The sequence below is a fragment of the Danio rerio genome, chromosome 7, assembly GCF_049306965.1.
Source record: "Danio rerio strain Tuebingen ecotype United States chromosome 7, GRCz12tu, whole genome shotgun sequence".
Classification (NCBI taxonomy): Eukaryota; Metazoa; Chordata; class Actinopteri; order Cypriniformes; family Danionidae; genus Danio; species Danio rerio.
In genome coordinates, this window is record NC_133182.1 from 16,214,514 (window position 1) to 16,238,672 (window position 24,159).

Here is a 24,159-nt window from a genome sequence, read left to right on the forward strand (position 1 = left end):
TCCTCTTTCAATGAAGTCGCCTGTGTGTAAGCAGTTTGGATTTCCAGTGAGTTATGTTGACAACGTTCGTGTTGTCGACAAAAAAATACAATTTTGCAAGCTCTGCTATGTACGTATTACGTACGGTTCATCCGATAGACAACACCGGCATCGCGATCCTCCGCCCGCCCCCGTTGCAAATCTGCTTGCGAAAAGTACACACTCAGGCCCTGTTTACACTGTCTTTGTTTTTAAATGGCATTTTAGAACGACAACGATTTGACATCCACAGTGGCGTGTAGCATTTCTGAGCAGCCCTCCTTCCTCTCTACCTCTGAAAATGCACATCACGTGACCACACAGACGCACTCACAGCCATGCGCTCGAGACAGCAGGTCCAGGCAGTCAGAGGACTGCTTCAATCTTTCACTCACTTGTACTTTGTCATTTTAGCGAACACCTCAGATACTGTTGGCTGGTTCCTGTTGGTTGTGCGTCTTTTTTACCGACGCCATTATAACGACACAGATCACTGCCTATTCACGAGTCCCGCAGAAAAAGTGACTGACAGGTAGTAATTATGTGTGTAACTTGCCTTTATTCGTTTACTGTATGATTTGTTTATGGTTAAAACAAAGACCATGCAGGTCATGTAGTTTAAACGGTAGGCTACAAATAATTAATTGGTCATTAATTAATTCATTATTCATAATCGAATCGAATCGAATCGTGCCTTCAGAATCAAAAATGTAATCGAATCGAGAATTTGGAGGATCGTGACACCCTTAATATATTTTTGTTAAATACAATATATGTAATACAATCCTTTTTGCTGAAATAATAAAAGAAAAATTTAAAAATTTAACAAATTTAACAAGACTTTCAGAAAAAGGAAAAAATAGTGACAGATAATTGGCAGCCAGAAGAAAACATCAAATTGACCAAAATTAGCCTAGGAGCTACGTGTTTTTTTTTTTTTTTTTTTTTGCAGTTTTTGTTTTTGTGAATCCACCAGAGGCTGCTGTGTACGCTTTTTGAGATCTCAAATTTCTCTTGCGAGTGCCATTCGTGCCTGCTGTTCTCTCGTAAATCCACCAGAGGCTGCTGTCGACTGAACGATAGACTGACCCACCCTCCTCCTTGCCTAAACTCAACCAATAGTGTTTTCAAAAGCACCAATTGCGTTTGCGTCAAAGTCTAGGTGGCAATGTGGAATTCATCATTTTCGGTGTCATGGCTGCAGTGGAGAGGCGGCTTCTCTTTTGTCAAGTTAAACAGTGAGTTTTTGTTAATTTTTTTTATACATGAATGCATATGTAAGCTTGTTTTGTTAAAAGGTATACTCAAATATTGATCATTTTACTTTATGTGCTTTCCTGTGTCTGCTAACGTAACTGCTAACGTTGCTTAAGGCTAACACACGTTCTCGAATCATCAGCTCTGAACCGAGTCTCTGTCAGACACACCCAAAGCTGATGACACCTACTGAGACCGCGATTGACTTTGTAACAGGGACGAACTGATGGCATGAATAGAGGGTATAATAATATATTTAATTACTAGTGTTTGTGGAATATGTTTACTCTGTGCAAAAAGTCCATTGAACCGATTCATTGAATTGAACCGAAGGAAGGAACCGATTTGCAGAATAATACCGAACATCCCTTCACAATTCATACATTTATTTAACAAATCGAAAGTAATAGGTTTTATATGTGTTTTAATTTTCTGGTCAGCCTTTGTGTTAGAAGGGATCCATTTATAACCCTATTTTATCATTGTCGTTATTTACAGATCAATGATATTTTTTCCTCAAGTTACAATGCACAGCTCACAGAGTCACTGTAAAATGCATGCCTTTGCTTATCTACCTCAGAGTGCCTTGAAAAGGAGCTCCAAGACTGCCAGGTATGTTGATAAATGATTTGTCAGTTCAGTGTGCACATTTTTTTCACATTTGGATACACAGTGTTTTATTTCCCTTATTGATCACCATGATTTAAGCAACCAATACAATACCTAATCTTTAGTAAATAGTCAGAGTATTTAGGTAGCATACTTGTTTGTATTGTAAGACCTATTCTTCCTTCAAGTGAAAATCTGTTCATGCAAACCTTTTGATGCTGAACAAAAAGAAGCACAAACATACTTGCTCAAAGAAAGCAATTTTTTTAAAGCAGCTGAAATGAGAATGAACCCTACTAGTGCTGATCATTGTTTACATGATAACAAAAGAATACATTTAAAAATGATGCTGTTTGTTTAAACTACTACTTTAAAATGAGCTGAAACAACACAATTCTGTTAAACTGTTTTGTTTAATCCACTTAAATTTGTTAAAAACTAATAAATTAACTTAATTTCATCATGTTGTGCCAACACAAATCGATTGTGTTTAACCCAGCATTTATTTTTAAAATTCTGGGTTCCACATAATCGATTTTTATTTGGTGAAAACAGGATGAAATTAAGTTAATTTAAGTGGACTGAACATAAAATAATTCAGTTGTTCCCAAAAAGGCACAAGAATTGTGTTGTTTCAGCTCATTTTATATAGATAGTTTGAACAAACAGCAAAAGTTTTTTGAGTGTATGTTAAATTTTCATCACATTTTCTTCTGAGAATTTAGATTAAACACTTCAAATGTATTTATTGTAAAATGTCTTTATGAAGTTTATGAAGTGTCAGAGTTTTGGATGAATAGACTTCAGAAATCTGTCATTTATCATTAAAAATATCTTATTTTTAAAATATCTTATTTTTAATATCTTAACTAAGTTGTGATTCATTTGTTTTACCTTTAACTATACATCGATTTATATTTTTTCCTTTGAAGTATTTTGGTTTGATTTTAATTAGTTTCCCGTTTTTGTATTGAAGTGCTGATTAACAGAAATCTTGTTTGTGTTCAAACAGTTGACATTAACTATTAAAACAACCATTCAAACATTATGCTGATTTCCTTGAATTAACATTAAAAATGTATTATATTTTATTTTATTTCAACAGGAGGTCGAACTTGAAGGCAACACAAATGAAATCATGAGGTTGTTGGTGATTCACAGTCCCACAGCAGAGAAGGAGCCAGCAGATGAGTGTTGTCATAATTGTTTAAATTGTTTGTGTTGTTAGGTTTAAATTGTTTAAATTATGTATAATTTGTCATTATTAGACTTTTCTTTATTTTTCTGTGATCATGTAAGATATATGTAACACTGTAATGCATTGTAACACTGTATTTTGCTTAAAATGTTTTCTATATTATTTGTTCAATAAAAATGGAATTATTAGTATTTCCTGTGTCTTGACAATTTTTTTTTACTAAACATACCCTTTACAAAATAAGTATTATGTAATCATTTGTATTGGCTAATTAATTTATTATTAGTATTATGGTAGTAAGGAACTGTTGCTGCTAAAGCAGAGTAAATGTTACTCAAGTTTAGAAGTAATTACTAATTAGAATTATTTGTTAGATCTTACCTAATTTCTTTTGGTATGTTACCACTATTACATTTAGATACCATGCCAAATATTTGTGATAGAATCTACCCTAAGGAAGTGAGTGCAAACTGTTACTTCAATTTTATTTGGTAGATTCTATAGGTTGTGTTTTACAGTGCACGTTTTTAGATTTTACCACATTCTCACCCTGTTATTTACTTGTTTATTTAATATTTTTGGATTCTGTTTTTGTCTTACACACTTTCTGGAACTGTTCTTTACCAGACTCGAACCCCGTCGTCGTGGTCAACCCCTCTTTTCGTCCACTGACGTACATGGCAAGCCACTGGATGAACTGGTTTTAGCAGGGAAGCCATCTATATGGAGGTAAGTGGTCAGCTGTGTGCAAGAATAGTAATGACGTCATATCGCCCCGAAGCATTCATTTTTAAAGACAAAATGTAGCCATATGTAGCTCTGGCTACATAATTTGCAATCCCCAGAAATGTATATAGGGCTACGTTTTCGGAATAAAAGCATATTTTGAGATTTACTGTCCTGCCCATACACTCTGCATTAGAAGCGCTTTGCATAAGCGCTAATTAATTTTTTTGTAAATTGATGTAAAGATGATATAACACATACTGTACATAAATACATCTATATTCATGTTTTTTAAAATCTTAATATTAAAAACGTTTAAAGGATTTAAGATACTGATGACCGTTAAACGTGTCTTGTGAAAAGGGTCCCTGCTTCTTTACGTGCTCATGAGTGAAATAACCAGAAGGGGTGAACTGTGGCATAAAACTAAAACTATTATTTAGGAGTAGCTGTATTTGTATGTTTTATAAATATCAAGTTCCTTTTGTTAATTTGTTATTATCATACTTTTCTAGGTGCTGAAGGAAGAGGCTGAACTCAGTGTGCTGTTACCAGTTAGGGCTGTTGCTTTTTAATGTCAATGTTTGCCAGCTACTTTTTTTTTTTTTTTTGTCAGAGACAGTGTACATTTAATTAGCATTTCTGCAAATTCACCAGAATTAGCCAGAAGGCTATTTTTCATCTGTTTTCTCTGAACAACCTAAAAAACGATGCAAGAATTATTAATTCATTCATTTTCTTGTCGGCTTAGTCCCTTTATTAATCCGGGGTCGCCACAGCGGAATAACCACCAACTTATCCAGCAAGTTTTTACGCAGCGGATGCCCTTCCAGCCGCAACCCATCTCTGGGAAACATCCACACCCACACTCATACACTATGGACAATTTAGCCTACCCAATTCAACTGTACTGCATGTCTTTGGACTGAGGCGGAAAACGGAGCACCAGGAGGAAACACACGCGAAGGCAGGGGGAACATGCAAACTCCACACAGAAACACCAACTGAGCCAAGGATCGAACCAACGACCCAGCAACCTTCTTGCTGTGAGGCGACAGCACTACCTACTGCGCCACTACGTCGCCCTGCAAGAATTATACAATCAATCAAACATAGCTAAGAAGAACTAAAATATACATAGTTATGTAGATGTTAATAAAAAAATTATATAATTACAAATTAAACTAAAACACAGACATTTTGTAATAGAGATACAATAAAAAACACATTTAAACAACAAATCATTAATATGGTAGGCACAAATGGAAACATGCTAGTTTCAATCTAATCAGAATGATGACAGGTCTGATTCTCTATTAACCAAATTTTGAAATGTTTTTTGAACATATTAAAGGGGATTAAATCTGTGATGCTGCCAGGGACAGAATTCCACTCCTGTGCAGCTGTAACTGAAAAGGCACCCTGACCAAAGGTATTTTTCCGGAGTGGGACAATAGTCAATACGGGCTGCCCCTCGTGTTGCTCTGTGTGTGGTGTTCCTGATGTTTACAAACTGACTGAGAGGTGGGGATGACAGACCATGAATGATTTTATACATCAGACAAATGTTTGAATACTTAATGACATTTTCTCAGCTTAACAATTTATGTTTTTGTAAAATGTTACAATGATGACGTCTTAGAGGCTTTTTATCCAGTATTTTAATTGTCCGTTTGTAAAGTGACTCTGTGGGTTTTAGTGTTGTTTTGTTTGCCTGTGAACAGCTTCTTAGACAGTAGGTTATATGTGAAAAAAATCATTGAATGCATGAATATTTTTGCTACCTGAAGTGATAAATGTGACCTTTTGAACCGGAAATTAGAGATATTAAATTTAACACAGTTACATATCTTTTTAATTTGTGATTTAAAAGTTAATTTTGAGTCAATTTCAACCCCAAGATATATAAATTCAGATACAATTTGTATTTTGTGCCACATAGACGTCTGTTAGATTATTTGTTATGTTTGTTTTAGAAAAGAACATTGCAACTGATTTGTTTAATTCAGTTTTAAACAGGACCGGTTTAACCATTCTGAGACATTTCAAGTTGAATATCTGACACTTTGAGCACTGAAACTAGATGTGTAGAGATATAATACTGCAAGTCAATAAATATTGATGTATTTTTTTTTAATATAATTTTGTGAAACATGTTGCATAGCAGGTGGTTTTTAATTACATTTTTCTTTTTGATAATTTAAATCAAATCATGTCTATTTATTATTTATAAAATTGAGAAATTATATTATATATATTATAATTATATATATATATGAGCCACATCACACAAATAGCAGTGCGATGTGGCTGTATATCAGCACTGTTGGGAGGCGTGTGTTGTGCCTTAGTGTCCCACCAGTGACGATATAAAGCCACATCACATTACTCATGTGATATTATGTTAACACAACAGTTTGATGGCATAATCGTGTATATAAAAAAGATAATCAAATACAAAGAGTCAAAAAGCAGCAGCAAGTGCAGCACACAAATTCCTGCATAAAATGTCACTAAAATTGAATATTTAAACCTCAATTAAATACAATATGAGGATGTTGATTGTCATTTTTTATTCAAGTGGCTGAACATTAAACAAACACATATTACTATTTCACCTCTATCAGAATAAAAAAGAAAGCGTGAAAATAAAACATGTGAAAAAATGACCAGGACAGTATTTGAGTTTTGCATTCAGTTTATTTAACATTGAACAAAAACAACAAAAGTCAGCCCCCAGCCCTTTATAACACTTTATACAGTCCGTCACCCCCACACTGCAACAAAACAGTCTGTGCTTTAGCATGTAATGCTGACTTCACATAACACCCAACATACTCCTCTTCCTCCTTCAATATCTCCTCCCAGTCCTTCTTGATCTTCTCGTCCTCTTTGTTCATCCACTCTAAATTCATTCTCTTACTTTTCCATCTCCTCCTCTGTCTTTCCTTCTTTGACCTCTTTTTCACAACCTTTTTCTTCTTCCCCTCCTTTATCGTCTCCTTCTGTTTCTTTCCATGACTTCTCCCCCTCCTCCGTCTTTTGTTCTTCCACTTATCTTCCTGAGTTTTCTTGTCCTCCTCCTCACTCATCTCCTCCTCCTCTTCCTCAATTATATTCTCCTCCTCCTGTATTATCTCCTCTTTCATAATCCTCCTCCTCCTTCTCTTCTTGATTTTCACCTCCTCCATCTCCTCTTCCTCTGTCTGCACCATCTTCTCCTCCACCTTAACTCTCTCCATTTCCTCCTCCTCCTCTTTTATTGTCTCTTTCTCTTTCACAGTTTTTTCCTTCATCTTTCTTTCCTCCTCTTCTTTCAAGTTCTCCTCTTCCTCCTTCATGATGTCTTCTTCAAAATCTGTTAAAATAGAAATGATTGCAGTTTACACATTCAGAGGATGTTAAATTCCAGATGAGGAGAAAATAACAATTTAGAATAACAATTTTATTAATAACATTAGTGACAAATTGATATATATAGACGTATATATGTTGATTTACCATCAGAACTTTGTTCTGTTGACATGGGGAGTGTTTTTTGCTCCTCCTCCAAGTTTTCTCCCTGATTTTTGTCCTCCTCCACCACCATTATACTCTCCTCCACATCTGTTAAAAGAGAAATGATTGCAGTTTTCACATTGTCCACAGTCATTTTCATGCAGACGTTAAACTCTAAGACCAGGTAATAAAGTAGTTTATTTAAAGCATTACAGTCTAAAATGTATCTAGAAGTAAATATGAGTTTTCATCATCATAGCATGTATCTGTTGAATTACCCAGAGAGAGGCAGAACATTGATTTGAAGAAGGAAGCAATCCGGCTTCTTTTCTTTTTCCTCTCCTCCTTCTTTTTCTTTTCCTTCTCCTCCTTCTTTTTCTTTTTCTCCTCCTTCTTTTTCTTCTCCTCCTCCCTCTCCTTCTTTCTCTCCTCCTCCAGACCTAAATGAGAAATTCAAGAGTTCACACTTAGATATTGCTTGATAATAATAGCAGGTTTGGCATGCTGTCCTAGGAGAGAACCTTAAAATTACTTAAAATTAAAAAAATTAAAATTAAAATTACTTAAAAAACTTAAAATTAATAAGGTGTTAGTTATTTTGAAGTTGTTCTACACTGGTTCAAAATATCACCTTACATTTATAGGCCGCACATGAGTTAGTAAGTTACACTAATTGTAACCACAGCAAAAATACTTCTGTCTTAAACATTACCTAAAAATAAGTTTTTATGATAAACAGTACTTTCATTCCCGCTCTCCACTCATTATTTACTCACCCTCAGGTGTTTCCTTCATAGTTTTCTTTCTTCTAAACAGAAAGCAAGACATTTTTGATGAAAATTCGCTGTTTGTTGAAACTGAAATATCGACCGCCACTACACTCTAAAAAACGCTGGGTTGGTTTTTTAACCCAAATGCTGGGTTGAGACTGCTGGGTAACAAAATTGGGTTGATTCAACCCAATTTGGGTTGAAAATCGATCTTTATCTATAACCCAGCAGTGCTGGGTTGGGAACGCGGACGTGAAAGAGAGCACGCACGTCACGTCAACATGCAGGGACATCAACGTGAGAAACCGCCATTTTCTTTGCGCTGTCTTTGAGGGGAAGCGAGTGAAATTCTGTGTGAGACGTAAGTTATTTAGTGTGTATTTAACAATTTTTATAAGAAATAACACACTTAGTTTACTTAGTATAATATACACGCGCTTTTTTTCTGTTTCTCCGCCTGATGGCCGACTTGTTGCTCCGCCTCACGCTGACCTGTGCTCGTATTATGGCTGAACTGTTGCTCCGAGTCCGCCTGACGAGCCACCTGTTTCTCCGGATCTGTTTCTCCGCCTAACGGCGACGTGTTTCTCCGGACGTGTTTCTCCGGACCTGTTTCTCCGGACCTGTTTCTCCGCCTAACGGCGACCTGTTTCTCCGGACCTGTTTCTCCGCCTAACGCCCGAGCTGTTGCTCCGCCTAACTCCTGACCTGTGCTCGCCTCACGCCCGACCTGTTGCTCCACCTCACGCCCAGCCTGTTGATCGGTGGACGGGTAAGCGCGCATGGCATCGGAAGGAGCTCGAAAAGTATAAGGTAACTAATGAAACTAACGTGAAGCATGTTTGATGACCACTTTATAAACACAACACCTAGGATAATTTAGGAGCTTTTTATTGTAATAAAATACCTTTTGAATGACACAGATTTTTATGTTGGCTAGGTGATGACAGTAAGTAACGTTACTGTGATTTGTGATCTTTCTGGGGTGTTAACTGTAAAGCAGTAAGTAGTATTTTTACTCTTGTATTTCTTAAGTTTGTTCATGGATTTTTGTGACAATACTTTGATGCATAAGTGTTGAATTCAGCTTCTAACAATGTTTTTTTTTTATCAAAATATATACAATAATTGTCCTGCTCTGCATGTACATTTTGTTTAGCTGTACATCTGTACATTGAATAGCAAATGTTATTAATTTACTATGAGCATTTTACATTCTAGACGTGATTTGAGCTATCTTTAATTAATCCTTTATGTAAGGGTCGTTTCATGCTAACGGAAATGTCTGAGCTAAGGCTAATTCCAACCTAATCATCTTCGACTGCAAAAAGAAAAAGTTTGACCACCGTTTTATGTGACACCCTGGATAATTATTATCATTTAGGAGTATTTTTGTGATATAGTGACTTTTGGCTAACATGATCTTTTTTTACTTAATTTTGCTTAAACGCTTTTATCTGTTATTCTTTTTCAGATGGATAATTGCGTGAAAATCAAACTAAAAGAATGCAATCTTGAGGAGTTAATCCCCACATTTGAAGGTATGTAATAATATTTTACTTGGTTCATTGTAATCATTAGGGCTGCCCTTGTCTAAACATTTGTCTGGTTGACTTGTGATGTTCATTTGAAGCATTAGTTGAATAATTACAGATTTATTAATAAACCATTTATTCATTAATTCATTTTCTTTTTGACTCAGTCCCTTTATTAATCTGGGGTCGCCACAGCGGAATGAACCGCCAACTTATCCAGCATATTTTTTACACAGCGGATTCATGCAGCATACATTGACTTTGCCAGTGTGGACTTTTTTTCTGCAACTAGTGGGTAGCACATTCGCCTCATAGCAACAAGGTCACTTGATCGATCCTTGGCTGGGTCAATAGGCCTTTCTGTGTGGAGTTTGCATGTTCTCCCCGTGTTCGCGTGGGTTTCCTCCAGGTGCCCCGGTTTCCAAAGACGTGGTAAAGGTGAATTAAGTAGACTAAATTGTCAATGGTGTATGTGTGTGAATGAGTATTCCCAGTGATGGGTTGCAGCTGAAAGGGCATTCGCTGCATAAAACTTATGCTGGATATGTTGGTGGTTCATTCCATTGTGGTTACCCCAGATTAATAAAGCGACAAAGCTAAAAAGAAAATGAATGAATGAATAATAAATTTTTAGTTGACTAATGGTTATTCAATTATTAGGGGGCAGCCCTAGTAATCATTAGCCACTTCAACACTTTAAACTGAGAGATTGAACTCTAATGCCAATTTGTTTTTGTCTGGTTATTTTTTAAAATCTGCTGTTCATGCAGCCAGTGACATTCTCTTGTTTTATTTTTAGCACAGGAGCGAACCTTTCCTCGTTTTTAGGTCAATTTGAATACAATTCAGAGGGTAAGGATTCAATTAAAGGTTTCTCGATGCATAATGATGCATTTAATGCATAATGATTGTCTTAGTTATTTTATTAACAATGAAAATGTTATTTTTATGTTTGTTATTAGGGTGGCATGGGGGCGCAGTGGGTAGTGCTGTCGCATCACAGCAAGATGGTCGCTGGTTTGAGCCTTGGATGGGTTTCCCCTCCACAGTCCAATGACATGCGGTGTAGCTGAATTGGGTAAGCTGAATTGTCCATAGTGTGTGTGTAAATGAGAGTGTGATGGGTTGCAGTTGAAAGGGCATCTGCTGCGTAAAACATAAAAAGATGACGGTTATGTGAAAGTTGTGATTTGGTCACAGCTATGGTTTCAAATTTTTAGTGATAAGATGCTTTATATAGATAGTGAATGCAACAAACTCTAAATGCCCTGTAAGCCAATTATTTTCATTTAAGGAGAAGTCCACTTCCAACAAAATATTCACACATAATGTACTCACCCCCATGTCACCCAAGATGTTCATGTCATTCTTTCTTCAGTCAGAAAGATTTTTTTTTTAGGAAAATATTTCAGCAATTTTATCCATCTTGAACTGAGATTGTGCCTCATTTTTGAAGTTTTTAAAGAAAATTTAAATGCGGCTTCAAATGATACAAATACGGTTGCAAACAGTCCCAGCTCAGGAAGAAGGGTCTTATCTATTCTCATTAAGAAAACACATTTAAATACTTAATAATTTCAAATGCTCATCTTGCCTTACTATTACTTATTAAAAAAAGTTCCTTAGGCAAACCTGTTGTTGCATTGTCATCTTCACTCGGGCCAAAAAATTGCAGCATGGTGCCATGGTCAGTGGTTAACTAATGCCAACACTGGCTGATAGCTTGGTGTGTTATGGCCTTAATTGCTTCTAAAGGTATTTTAGGTGTTCTAAAGTTAACTCTAAAGATATTTAACTTTTACACTTTTGAGTTTTTAATAAATCTTACTTCTATTTATTTTTTCAGATTGGGACCAATATTGCTGAGTATCTTCATCCATTGAATTCAAGAATCTATTGAGTTTCCTCATGTTCTCATCCTTGGAGACCACCACTTCTTTCAAGCCTTTGCTCACGTGCTGTGCTATTTATTATTGCAAAGTACATTACTTGCCAAAGTGGACGTTTGCTATAAAGCATTCTACATCTTTGGTGTGAACTACCCCAAGCAGTGTTCCCTGGTGTGGCAGACTGTGGTTTATGGACATCCTGGGGAGGAGACACTAGCAGTAAGGGTTCTGCTAGCATTAATTTTTGCTGACAAACAGTAATCATTAATACTGTGACCTCACTGCTTCCTTGGATTCTGTGTTCTTTAACTTGTACTTTGGATTGTGGGGGAAAAGGAGCACCCAGAGAAAACCCACACGAACACGGGGAAAACATGCAAACTCCACACAGAAACACCAACTGACCCAGCTGAGGCTTAAACCACCGACCTTGTTGCTGTGAGGCAATCGTACTACCCACTGTGCCACCATGACACCCATTTCTAAAGAATAGTTTTAATAACTCATTTCTAATAACTGATTTCTTTTCTCTTTGCTATGATGACGGCACATAATAATGGACTAGATATTTTTTAAGACACTCTACACTGCAGTTACATTGCAACTAATGTTTCTTACAGACTCTTTTATATCTCAGGATTGATGTTTGCACATGATTGTTCGAGTAAAAGTTAAAAAAAGTTTTCCTATTTCAAATTTGTTTTAAAATGCTTCCATCCTCAGGTTTCATTTTAACTTTTATATCTGTTTTTTCTTCAAAACTGCATTTACATTGAACTTGATCATCCTTACTGATGATTGCTTTATATCTCATATATTGATGTTTGCACATAATTGTTAAAGGGAAAGTTATAAAATGTTTTCTTATTTTTTCTTAATATAAAATTTGTATTTTCTTAGTTTTTATTGTTTGTTTTGTTTTTTCAAGCTGTTTGATGCCTTTTCATTATTACTTTCACATATTTTTTTCTGCATTGCAGTTGATGATTTATATGAGAATATGTTGATGTTTGTGCTCAAATTACTTTCTGACTTCAGTCATTTAGATGCATTTTCATTATTACTTCCTTATACTATAGTTTTTCTCTACTTTGCAATAACATTGCAATTGCCTTACTGATGATTCCTGATTTATAAATGATGCAAATGTTTTTGAATGTATTTCAAATATGCATTTTCTTAAGGTAATTTGTCTGATTTCAATCTGATGCATTGTTACTGAACTTTAGTCAGTGTTTCTGTGATACAGTTTGATAAATTTTCACAGAAATCGTCTTAACCCTTTAACAACCCTTTCAAGAAAAAAAATTGGATTGCATTTCTCAACTGCTAATGTCGCTATTGAACACAATCAGTACATTTTAACACGTTATAATTTCTAAAATATCAACCTCTACCAAATGATTGATATGTATGTTTATGGTAAAAGTACCAGAACTATGAAAAATCTGAAAAATTATGTGTAAGACCAATTAAAAAAAAAAAAAAAWTATATATATATATATATATATATATATATATATATATATATATATATATATATATATATTTAAAAGAAATATTTTGAACACTAAATCATCTTTTTTCTTATGACTTTAACAGTCATTATTTAAAACAGTAAAAACGAGGTCAACCATTTGGTAGAGCAGGCAGTCGAAGGGTTAATGCTGAGGTGCAGATGGGAAAAATCTCAAATTCATTTGGACACATTTTATCTTTTGTCATAAATAAAATTCCATTACTGAACAACTATGTATTGCTGTAGAATTGTTTTTATTTTAGTGATTTTAATCATCAGTTTCTAGATTAAATTTCTGACCCATTTTGGGTTACATTCAACCCAGCAGTGTAGTAATTTTTAACTAATAGTTGGGTTAAAATCACAACCCAGCATGCTGGGTTAAACTTGTAACCCAACTTGCTGGGTTAAAGTAACCCAGCGTTGGGTTTGTCCCTTTTTTACCCAGCGCTGGGTTACCAAAACAACCCAAATTGGGTTGTTTTCAACCCAGCAGTTTTTAGAGTGTATCACAAACCAACAAAAGATTCTCTGAGCTGCACAGCTAAAAGTATTCCACTGGAACGCGTTCTAAATGACGTTCTACACATCATACTGTAACTATGGTAACAAGACACCGCAAACGCCTCGTAAATGAGTGAGAATGATAGCAAGTGACATGAAAGCAATGGTTGATGAACAAATATTAACGAAATAAAGCGGTTTTAAGTGTTATTTGGATGAATTACTGTTCATGGTTTGGACTCTCAGCAGTAAATATTAAAACACACTGAACTGATTAAACTGAACTTGAAATTAAACTACACTACACTTTCAATTTACTATAATCTTCTATGTGAACCTGCTTTAACATAATATACTTTGTAAAAGCACTTTTCAAATAAAGATGAATTGAATTGTTATATATATATATATATATATATATATATATATATATATATATATATATATCCTATATATATATACATATATATATATATATATATATATATATATATATATATATATATATATATATATATATATATATATATATATATATATATATATATATAATAACGTTTAATAGAAATTGACATCCCTTGGCCCTGAAGTTCCAACGTCCTGATTTTAGCTTCATCTTTCTTATTTATGTACGTATGAATAAGAACTGAATTAGGTGTTTTAAAAATGGAAGTTGAGTTAAACTTTTCAGGTCCCCCTAGGACCACGTTTGGCACCTCTGGCATAGACTGTAGCCCAATGTTGTGATTAGGAAATACTCTTTATATGATGGATAACTAAAATGGCAAACTGGTTCAACAGGCAAACGGCAGAAACAGGGTAAAACCGTTCAATATGTGATTCCTCTTTTTCACCAGTAGAAGAGACTGTTGACCTGTTGGCCAATACTGGACACAATCAGTCCCACTTACAGTAGCCTAAATTTTGAAAACTGATCATTTTTTGGGCATTTTTTAAAGCTGTGAATCATGGAACTGTTTACGATTGTTAAACAAGCCCTAATGGTACAACATGATCTGTGACATTAAGCAGCCCCTTTCTGGTCAGGTCAAACTGTAATTGCCATGTGTTCTGAGTCACACAATTCCTCCTTGATTTTGATATACATACATTTACTACAACTGTAATGCCAGTATAAAGAATGAACATTTTTAATAGACAAATTCCAGAAAGATATTATAATTAAAATACTTGGTATAGAAGCCTCTTGTGAATCATAAATGACTCACCACAATGAATTAATTAGAGACTCTAAACCAGAATTTTTCTAGATTTATATTTTTTATATTGAAGATATTGTCTCCATTTTGTACAAAGATAAAAAGGTAAATGCATGCTCAGTATCATTTGAGCATTATTATTAAGCATTATTATTTAAAAAAATTAAATAAAAATAATAATTCAGAAGATGTTTAAAATCAAGTTCAGTTAATCACAGGAATCCAATAAATATTTAATGATACATTTCTTTGCATGGAGTTTTACCCAAAGCATGATGAATGTGACTATGGCAGTGTTTTCTTACACTGATAGTTGCAGGCTACATATGGCTATAAAATATCTTGGTATTAAATAATTATTCAATAAGACATTCTTTAATGTGGAAACACATACATTTTATTTGATGTAAGATTTCAGATATTGTAAAATTATAAAACAGATGGTATAGTATATGTCCTCATTATTCGACAAACAGCAGCTGCATACAGCACTGTATATATTCCTTTCAGATGAATATGTCTTTAAATGCTCCACTTACGTAATTTATACATGGACTGAAAAATATTTAATTGTAGACTGATGTATGTGGTGTAGTTTGAGTATTTAAACCAAGAATATAAAAATAAATATCTTTCCTTGTCTTTAATCTCCTCCTGTACAGGAGCATTGTAACTTCCTGTAACTCATTTAACTTCCTATAACTTACACACAAAATAAATACAGCCCGAACATGTTCTAAACAGTCCATGAACCCATATTTACATACACATTACTGCAAGTAAAATACGGTAACTTACCTAGAAATGAATATCACAACTTTAAAAAGCCTCAGCACATATTGGTATTTTATTATTTGGTTGTTTTTAAAAGCATTAAACACATTAAAGTCTACTGAGAACCATTTTGTCTGAAACACATCAGACTTTGACCTTGTATCAGGTGTATTTAGGCTTTGTTTTAAGGAGATTAAATTCAAGCATATTTAATATCATTATGAATATGAATTATTACTATTTTCAGAACAACATAGTATTGTAATACACAAACTCAAAGTTCACTGTTTTTTGTTGTTGTTCTAAAATCAATTATAATCATGGATTGTTGGAGTCCTAACTCTTTGAAGCAAGCTCAGTACAACAGCACAATAGCTAGTAAAGCTTGAATCGTCTCCATATTGTGTACAAAACCTCAAATAAAGTAATACTCACATTTATTCCACTGTTTTGTATTCTGTAATTTTATTGAATTGTTTTGTAAACTTACTGTATACCACAAACACACATACACATTATACACAATCTCACCAACTTAGAAGTCTACAGTTTAGACTTAATGGCAGCCTATAGTTACACATTAAATAAACAAGCATCCATGTTGCAAATACAACATGCAATACAGGTTATTGCAGGGGTGGGCAAACTCTGTCCTGGAGGGCCTATGTCCTGCAGCGTTTAACTGGGTTATTGAACGAGAAAAAAAGTCTTTATTAATCAATAATTTGCCCCTGTAATAGTAATATGGCCACTGTTGTTCACTTGAGTTGGAATCATCAAAGCATTGTACAGTTTGCATAATTCACTAAAAATTGTAAGGAAAGGACCCAGGATTTTATTATTTCAGTCATGTGTGAATATTTTGCGTCCTGGATTATTCCTAATGATTCAGTAAGTCTGCAATAATGTACAGGACACTGTCAAACTGCAAATGTTCCCATTTTATGTTATGTAGAATTTAATAAGTAGATTTAAAAATATAAAAGTAGTAGTTTCCTGTGTCTAATAAGCAAATTAGATGTGAAAATTAATTCAGGAAATATTAATTACAGATAAATATGTCTAGCAATGCTTTGTTTTCAATGTGCATTTCATTTCCGGTCTATTTAATCATCCACTGCAGTTAACAGGTGAGATGTTCATTGATGCTGAATTTTTACAGATATCATTAGGAAAGGGGCAAAAATATGGGTAAAGTCTATTGATGAAAGACTGACCGGTGAAAGAGTAGATGTGAGATCTGGACTCCACATCATAGAATGAGACCAGACCGTCTTCATAATCCACAAACACACCGACCTTCTGTGGTTTCTCTCTTACAGAAAGACGGACAGCTGGAGCAGCATAAGCCCAATATTCATTCTCATTCCTCAGACCCACAGCCCAGTATCCATCCTGAAGACCCACTGTGATTTTCCCCTTCCTGTTAATCGATTCTCTGGCCACTCCTAAAGTCCACTCCGTCTTTCCCTTCATCTGAACCTCAAAATACAATCTCCCCGTCAGGAATCCCTCTTTTCCCAGAACACAGATACACTTATCAAACCTTTCTAGGTTGTTTGGGACCTTTTGTTTAGTGTCCTCAGTGCTCACTTGCTTCCCGTCATCAGAGAGAATCAGTTTTTGATGAGCTGTATCGGGATCCAGAGTCACATCCACTGAAAAGGAGATCATAGAACATGAATCGTTTCTTCACAATGCAAATCTCCTAATAAATTTGATAAGTTAACCCTCTATGGCATGGTGTTGCCCTCAGGCAACAAACCAGATTTTTGACCCACAAACAACTCACAAAAAAAAAAAAAAAAAAAAACTCTGATAATAAGTTTGTGACCAATGAAATTTGAGGTGGGTGTAGATTTTACCTGTCCATTGGGGGCAAAAGATCCATTTTTGAGACCATAATCTGCTTGGGCACACTGCTAGCAGAATGTATGATAGATTTCACTTTTTAGCATGTTTAAATTTGATTATCTTTATGTTAAAATATGTGTGATATGCATGGATATGTAAAGAAGCATGTTTGATTGAAAAAATACACTTTTTATTATTATCTATATGCTAAAATTGTAGTTTTTCATGTTTCCTTAGGACAATATTGTGCAGTTAGACCACTTTTGTAAAAACAATAACAACCTAAGGATGGAAATGTCCAGAAATGTACAGTTATAAGCATAATATAGATTTCGTGTTTTACTGTCAACTATTACTTACAGGAAATGGATGTTGAAACATTTTATAAAAACAAAGTTGAGCAGTGAGGCTCATTCCTTCTGACAGCGAGCTTGAAGAGTCACAATAGCTGTTTCCATACTAATTAAACTTGTAAAAAGCCCCAGTTCAGTACAGTTTTTCTTTAACCCTGATTAAACAAACCTGGGGAAGAGCTAGGGTCCCCCTAGGGGAGCTAGGGGGAGCACATTTTATCGTTGATTTATTATAAGGGACCCCCAAGCACCCAAAAATTTGTACGAAATATTTATTTGCTCCTGAAACAAAAAAATCACGCCATAGAGGGTTAAATGTAAAGTACTACTGTTCATGTATTGTTTACAGTATGAGCAAAGTGAAAATCAGACATTGTACCTGCATACTGCTGCATCCTCCTCAACACTGTAATGGTAAGTCAATCATAAAACACAATAATATGATTTTAGGATTTTTGTGAACAAGATTGATATATGTGCATCATATATATATATATATATATATATATATATATATATATATATATATATATATATATATATATATATATATATATATATATTTTATAATCTCTAACTCTAACAATTACTTGTCAAATTATGTGGGTTCTGTATATGATAGTGACCTACCAGTTTTGCTGACTTTCTCATTCAGAGTTTCCTGCAGTTGAGTCAGAGCTCTCCTCAGAGTCTCCAAGCTCACATCAGTGCTCATACTGGTTTCAGGCCAGTTCTTAATGTTTGGTGGGCTGCATATGGATGGGTAAATCTACAGCAGGAGAGAGAAGAAATCATTCAGCTGGAGGAGTGTGAGTGTTGTCCTGTGATGTGAGCAGACAGAGAGACACTGACCTCCAGGAGCTGGAGGTGATCTTCAGTGTGTGAGAGATGATCCAAATCAGAGTTTCTCATCTTCAGCTCGTTGATTTCCTGCTGCAGCTCTTGAATCAGCTCTTCATCCTGTTTCTCTGCTGCTTTCTGCTTCTCCTCCATCATCTCTAGCAGCTCGGCCTGACATCTCTCAATGGAGCGCTGCAGATCACTGAAGAGCTCAACAGTGGACGTTTTCTCTCTTGCTGTGCTTTCCTGAAAAATATTTTAGTTTAAAGAAGAAAAATTGAAACATTATCCATCAAATGTTGAACATTTCAACTTACCTTTCTGAGGTCTGCTGAGTGTTTGATGTCTTGAATCTTCTTGGTTCTTTCATCAATCATCTGCTGCATGTCTCTCTGAGTCTTCATCATCTGAATCTATAGACAGACCGAAATACACCGATATTTTAATTCTCTGCATGAATTTTTCCATTATCTGCCAAAACATCTTGTTACTAAAGTAAGCTGCTAGTAACTCATACCTTCTTCACTTTGATCTCCTCTTGTATAGGAACAGTGTTGTGAGTCTTGTGGTCTCCATCAGTGCAAAACACACAAACACACATCTGATCATCTCTACAGAACAGCTCCAGAGGTCTCTCGTGTTTCTGGCATATATAGTGTTTTATATTTATCACAGGCTCCATCAGTTTGTGTTTCATGAAGTTCGGGACTCTTCGATGAGGCTCCAGGTGAGTTTCACAGTAAGAGGTCTGACACACCAGACAGGACTTCAAGGCTTTCATCTTTCTCCCATCACAGATGTCACAGAGGACCTCAGATATTCGCAGGCTTAACCTTTGCTTAAAGCGTTGAGCAAACTCTCCAAGTCCAGTGTTGATCTTAAAACTGGGTTTGTCACTGAATCTTTCTCTGCACAATGGACATCTGCAGACCTGACTGTTCTCCCAGCTCTTGTTCAGGCAGCTCTTACAGAAGTGGTGTCCACATGGAGTGCTGACTGGATCAGTGAACACATCCAGACACACTGAACACTGAAGCTCCTCAAACAAATGACCCCTAGAGGATGACAGAGCTGGAGAGAAACAATGAAAACAGAGATTTAGACACACAGAATCAAAAAAATTTACACAAATTCACTTTTTACACATTTTGTCATCTCTATTTTCTCCAAATTCTATAAACAATACTCCCAAATAAGAATGTTAAAGATGTTTGTTTTAAATCTTTGCAAATTTCTGAAAAATATCAAGTACATAAATATTCACAGCCTTTGCCTAGACCAGGGGTGGCCAACCCTGTTCCTGGAGAGCCACCTTCCAGCAGATTTCAGTTGCAACCCATATCAAACACACCTGCCTGTAATTATCATGTGATGTGTTCAGGTCCTAATTAATTGGTTCAGGTGTGTTTGATATGGGTTGCAACTGAAATCTACAGGAAGGTGGCTCTCCAGGAACAGGGTTGGCCATCTCTGGCCTAGACCTTCAAAATTGACCTCAGGTGCTCCTGTCTCCAATGATCATACTTGAGATGTTTCACAATTTGGACTCCACCTGTGGTAAATTCATTTGACTAAATATAACGTGAGAAAGTACACATCTGTCTATGTAAGAGCCCACAGTTAACAGTACATATTCAGTGCATCCATAAAGTATTCATAGCACTTCACTTTTTCTACAATTTTTATGTTACAGTCAGATTCCAAAATTGATTAAAGAATTTTTTTCCTCAATATTTTACACACAATACCCCATAATGACAATGTGAAAAAAAGATTTTTTTTTAAACTGTTGCAAATTTATAAAAAAAAAAAAAAAACTAAAAAAAAATCACATGTAGATCAGCATTCACAGCCTTTGCCGTGAAGCTCAGGTACATTGAAATTGAGCTCAGGTACATTCTGTTTCCACGGGTCATTCTTGAGATGCTTCAGCAGCTTAATTAGATTTTTTCCTGTGGTAAATTCAGATGTTTGGACATGATTTGATAGGACATAAACCTGTCTATATAAGGTCCCAGGGTTGACAGTGCATGTCAAAGCAAAAACCAAGCATGAAAACAAAGGAATTGTCTGTGGACCTCTGAGCACAAGGCTGGGGAAGGTTACAGAAAAATGTAAGCTGCTCTGAAAGTTCCACTAAGCACATTGGCCTCCATCATCCATACTGTGAATAGAAGATGTTTGGAACTGCCAGGACTCTTCCTAGAGCTGGACAGCTATCTAAGCTGAGGGATTGGGGAGAAGGCCCTTAGTCAGGGAGGTGATCAATAACCTGATGGTCACCATGTCTGAGCTCCAGCATTCTTCTTTGGAGAGAGAAGAACCTTACAGAAGGACAACCATCTGTGCAGCAATCCACCAATCAGGCCTGTATGATAGAGTGGCCACACGGAAGCCAAATGGGCAAAAAAATTAATTACTAGCAAAGATGCATCAACAAAGTATTACGCAAAGGTTGTGAATACTTATGTACATGTGATTTTTCAGCTTTTTTATTTTTAATAAATTTGCAATGTGATTTTTTTTACATTGACATTATGGGGTATTATGTGTAGAATGTTGAGGAAATGAATGATTTTTTATCCATTTTGGAATAAGACTGTAACAAACAAAATGTGGAAAATGTGAAGCGCTATGAATAACTTCTAGATGCACTGTTTGAGCTCAAACCAAGCACCAAAATCCAAGGAACAGTGGATAGACCACTGAGACAGTATTGTATCTAGGTACAGATTTGGGAAAGGGTACATAAAGAAAATCTTCAGCTTTTCTCTGTGGAGAGAGGAGAACCTTTCAGAAGAACAACCATCTCTGCAGCCGTCCAACAAAGAACTAGAGTGGCTAAATTCTTTGACAGTTCGGCTAGAGTTTGCCAAAAGGTGATTGAAGGACTCTGAGACCACACAAAAAAAACCTCAATTCTCTGGTCTGATAAAATAAAGATTCAAGTCTCTTTTGATATTATCAAAACGGTGGTAGCAGCATCAGTTTTGGGAATGTTTTTCAGAGGCAGGAACTGGGAGACTAGTCAGAAATAAAGAAAAGATTAATGCTGCAATGTACAGAGTCATTCTAGAGAAAGCCTGCTCCAGAATGCTTTGGACCTCCGAGCCATTCATTTATCAACTGAACGGTGACCTTAAGCACAAAGCCAAGATAAAAGAGTTGCTACAGAACAGCTTTGTGAATGTCCTTGAGTGGCCTAGCCAGAGCCCAGATTTGAACCTGTTTAAACATCATTTGAAAGATCTGAAAATGGCTGTGCACTCTCCATCCAACATGATAAGGTTTTAGAAACTGTTAAAAAATAGGCGTGCCAAGCTTGTATCATCATACTCAAAAAGACTTGAGGCTGTAATTAAATGCTTAGATTTCTATATTTATTCAGTCATTTTGTTTTTCACTTACATGGAGGCTCATCCATACTGTCTTTGAGTTTGAGTTTTTGTGCTTGAAGTAATCCTGTCATTGTTCTTCTTTTCTTTCAGCCTTTTGAAAAAAGTTACACAACACATTTCATTACAAATCAAGTAAAGTCAAGCCATTGAATAGATATTTTAAAGCTATTCTGGTAAAATAGCCTAGAAGCTTGATATAAATTGCAGTAAAGTGAGTGAAAGTAATGCTTTAATGGAATGTAAATCATTAGGATCTAAAACTGACCATAATATACAGCTCTTATGTTAGAAAAAAACAAAGGAAAAAAAAAACCCGCTAGAGTTCTGATGAATTCATTACATTATTAAAATATTCTGGTATTCATTGCATTCAATTTTATCGTCTAATTTACAATGTTTGATTGTGACCAAACTAAAATACAAACTTTAGAGGAACTAGATACTTCTTTAAGCATGTACATACATGTAGAGAATTTCACAAACCTTTTAAAACGATGGATGTCGATTGTCTTCAAAAGCAAAGGCAAATTAAACTGTCCTTCAGAACCATGTTGTGTGTAAGACTTTGACCTTGAATCAGGTGTCTTTGTGCGCAGTTTTATGGTGTATTACATAAATCACAAGCTCAAATGCTATTAAGACATATGAATACTGCTTCGTCTATGACAGGATGGCATTAGAATTATAAACACCTATCTTAAATATCAGTATTTGCTTGATGTACTAAACATCCCTTAAGAATATGTATTATTTGAAGTCCCATACCTTTGCAGGAAAAGCTCAATGTAGCTACAGTAGCTGGTGAAGCTTGTATGTTGCCTCCCTCTTGTGGACACTTAACTGCTCTAAAGAGAGGAATAAAATGAAATGTAATAAAATGTCAAATGTTTTTGCTTTCCTCGTGAAAAAAAAAGTTTATTCTTGTGTGCTATGAGTATAATTAATGTAAGTTAGGCCTGTCGAAATCTCTGCATTTAAACTCTGTGTCGAGAAGCGCGCGAGGCATGATGATGACGTGCCTGACGTGGTTTGTTTTTGTTAGCTTACGCTACATTACAGATAACTCGGAAAATTAAGTTTTAAACTTGGAAATAACAACTACAACATCCTACAAGCGATCTTCAGCCCATGATGCATCATTTGATATCGCTTCATGACAGATTTATGTGAGTATGACATTTTTCTTTGTTGATAAATGATAGGCTAATCCTGATTGTTTTGTGTTGTCTTTTAACGTTAACATTTAATAGGCCTAACTAAAATATAATTAGTACAAGTAATTGTGTGAGTTTTGAGAAGCAATGTGCAAATCTTTTTCGACAGCAGGTGGCGCAAAAGTATGTGTTTTCACTGTCAAACTGACCCCAGTTTATTGAATTTGTTGAACTAGAGATGCTTTAGCTGTTTCTCTTTTTCTTCTTTACTATTATTTGAATGTTGTTCAATGTCCAAGTGTGAAGTTTAAGGGGGTTGACCCCCTAATTAACGCTTGATCCCCCCTGAAGGACATAAAAATAAGATGTAAGGAAGGGGGTTTGACACATTGTGAGGTCTAATTTATTTTTAATGTGCATCCATCTTGGACTTAGTGTTAACATAACCCAGAAAACACATTTTTGAAAATAATAATAAAAACATATTGTGTATCTTGATATTTTATATACAGCATATAAAGCACATCCAGGAGATTGTTATCGTGAAATAAAACCTGACAGGCTTATGTGGTATAAGTCTGAAGGGCTTTGTTCTATGTAAACCCAGTCCTTGATGTTCTTTATCCTGTTTATTACACGGCTACATACGACAAAATGTAACAGTTACTCACAAAACATTGCTCTGATCCATAATAGTTTATTAATTCTTCAATTAAACGCGAAGCTGACAGAAATTGAAATGGCTAAATATAGCAGATGCTTACCTATGTTTAATTCAGTCACATGATTAAACCAAACCTTTTAAAACAAGACAGACAAGCATATATTTTGAATGTGAGCATATTGACTGACGGTCAAGATGATTCGAAGTACCTATATCAGGCTCTGTGATTAGTTTCAGTGGCTTCTTAATAGTAAGAAATAGCTTTCTCTGATCTATATCTTTAATTATTAATAATTAAAAATGTATAATATAAATATACATTGATCCCCTACAACAGTTTATACAATTGTGAATGCACAATTATGGAAGCTCGTTTCTC

General features: G+C 35.2%; 2 protein-coding genes and 2 long non-coding RNA genes across 16 annotated transcripts in view; 2 read left to right on the forward strand and 2 right to left on the reverse strand.

Annotated features, from left to right (window-relative positions):
• Positions 1 to 6,488: 6,488 nt before the first annotated feature.
• LOC100332973 (uncharacterized) lies at positions 6,489 to 10,652 on the reverse strand. Its single transcript, XM_002662790.7, has 4 exons — positions 8,083 to 10,652; positions 7,585 to 7,746; positions 7,310 to 7,414; positions 6,489 to 7,166 (listed from the first exon to the last, which is right to left on the reverse strand). The coding sequence occupies exons 1-4, from the start codon at positions 8,132 to 8,134 to the stop codon at positions 6,553 to 6,555; spliced, it is 933 nt and encodes a 310-aa protein (XP_002662836.1). The 5' UTR covers positions 8,135 to 10,652; the 3' UTR covers positions 6,489 to 6,552.
• On the forward strand, positions 8,831 to 12,739 carry LOC101884028 (uncharacterized). 3 transcript variants are annotated; one of them, XR_662090.5, is made up of 6 exons: positions 8,831 to 8,889; positions 9,017 to 9,078; positions 9,551 to 9,617; positions 10,411 to 10,463; positions 10,574 to 10,689; positions 11,458 to 12,739. It is a non-coding gene; the product is annotated as an uncharacterized lncRNA (long non-coding RNA). The 3 variants fall into 3 exon arrangements; XR_012383197.1 differs by having other exon boundaries at positions 10,416 to 10,463; XR_012383196.1 differs by lacking the exon at positions 9,017 to 9,078.
• Positions 12,740 to 15,965: 3,226 nt separating this feature from the next.
• btr07 (bloodthirsty-related gene family, member 7) lies at positions 15,966 to 23,905 on the reverse strand. 6 transcript variants are annotated; one of them, XM_073908142.1, is made up of 9 exons: positions 23,881 to 23,905; positions 22,728 to 22,807; positions 21,973 to 22,053; positions 19,082 to 19,635; positions 18,882 to 18,977; positions 18,577 to 18,810; positions 18,355 to 18,493; positions 18,104 to 18,130; positions 15,966 to 17,175 (listed from the first exon to the last, which is right to left on the reverse strand). In XM_073908142.1, exons 3-9 carry the CDS (start codon positions 22,031 to 22,033, stop codon positions 16,628 to 16,630), a joined length of 1,659 nt encoding a protein of 552 aa, XP_073764243.1. In that variant the 5' UTR covers positions 22,034 to 22,053; positions 22,728 to 22,807; positions 23,881 to 23,905; the 3' UTR covers positions 15,966 to 16,627. The 6 variants fall into 6 exon arrangements, with proteins under 6 accessions (XP_073764243.1, XP_073764242.1, XP_073764244.1 ...); XM_073908141.1 differs by lacking the exon at positions 23,881 to 23,905 and adding an exon at positions 23,326 to 23,461; XM_073908143.1 differs by lacking the exons at positions 21,973 to 22,053; positions 23,881 to 23,905 and adding an exon at positions 23,326 to 23,461.
• LOC137496158 (uncharacterized) overlaps positions 22,745 to 24,159 on the forward strand; it is a 98,157-nt gene continuing 96,742 nt past the window's right edge. For all 6 annotated transcript variants that reach the window (XR_012383202.1, XR_012383199.1, XR_012383198.1 and 3 more), the window contains exon 1: positions 22,745 to 23,128. This is a non-coding gene — a long non-coding RNA (uncharacterized lncRNA). The remainder of the gene's footprint in view (positions 23,129 to 24,159) is intronic.

Bases quoted from the DNA above. Each gene is read 5' to 3' on its own strand.
- LOC100332973 (XM_002662790.7), bottom strand. From the start codon at position 8,134: ATGTCTTGCTTTCTGTTTAGAAGAAAGAAAACTATGAAGGAAACACCT. The intron at 7,747-8,082 runs GTGAGTAAATAA...TTTCTCATTTAG, and splicing joins TATGAAGGAAACACCTGAGG to GTCTGGAGGAGGAGAGAAAG. The intron at 7,415-7,584 runs GTAATTCAACAG...CTCTTTTAACAG, and splicing joins AATGTTCTGCCTCTCTCTGG to ATGTGGAGGAGAGTATAATG.
- btr07 (XM_073908142.1), bottom strand. From the start codon at position 22,033: ATGACAGGATTACTTCAAGCACAAAAACTCAAACTCAAAGACAGTATG. The intron at 18,811-18,881 runs GTAAGTTGAAAT...AATATTTTTCAG, and splicing joins ACTCAGCAGACCTCAGAAAG to GAAAGCACAGCAAGAGAGAA. The intron at 18,131-18,354 runs GTAGGTCACTAT...TTACCATTACAG, and splicing joins TGAGAAAGTCAGCAAAACTG to TGTTGAGGAGGATGCAGCAG.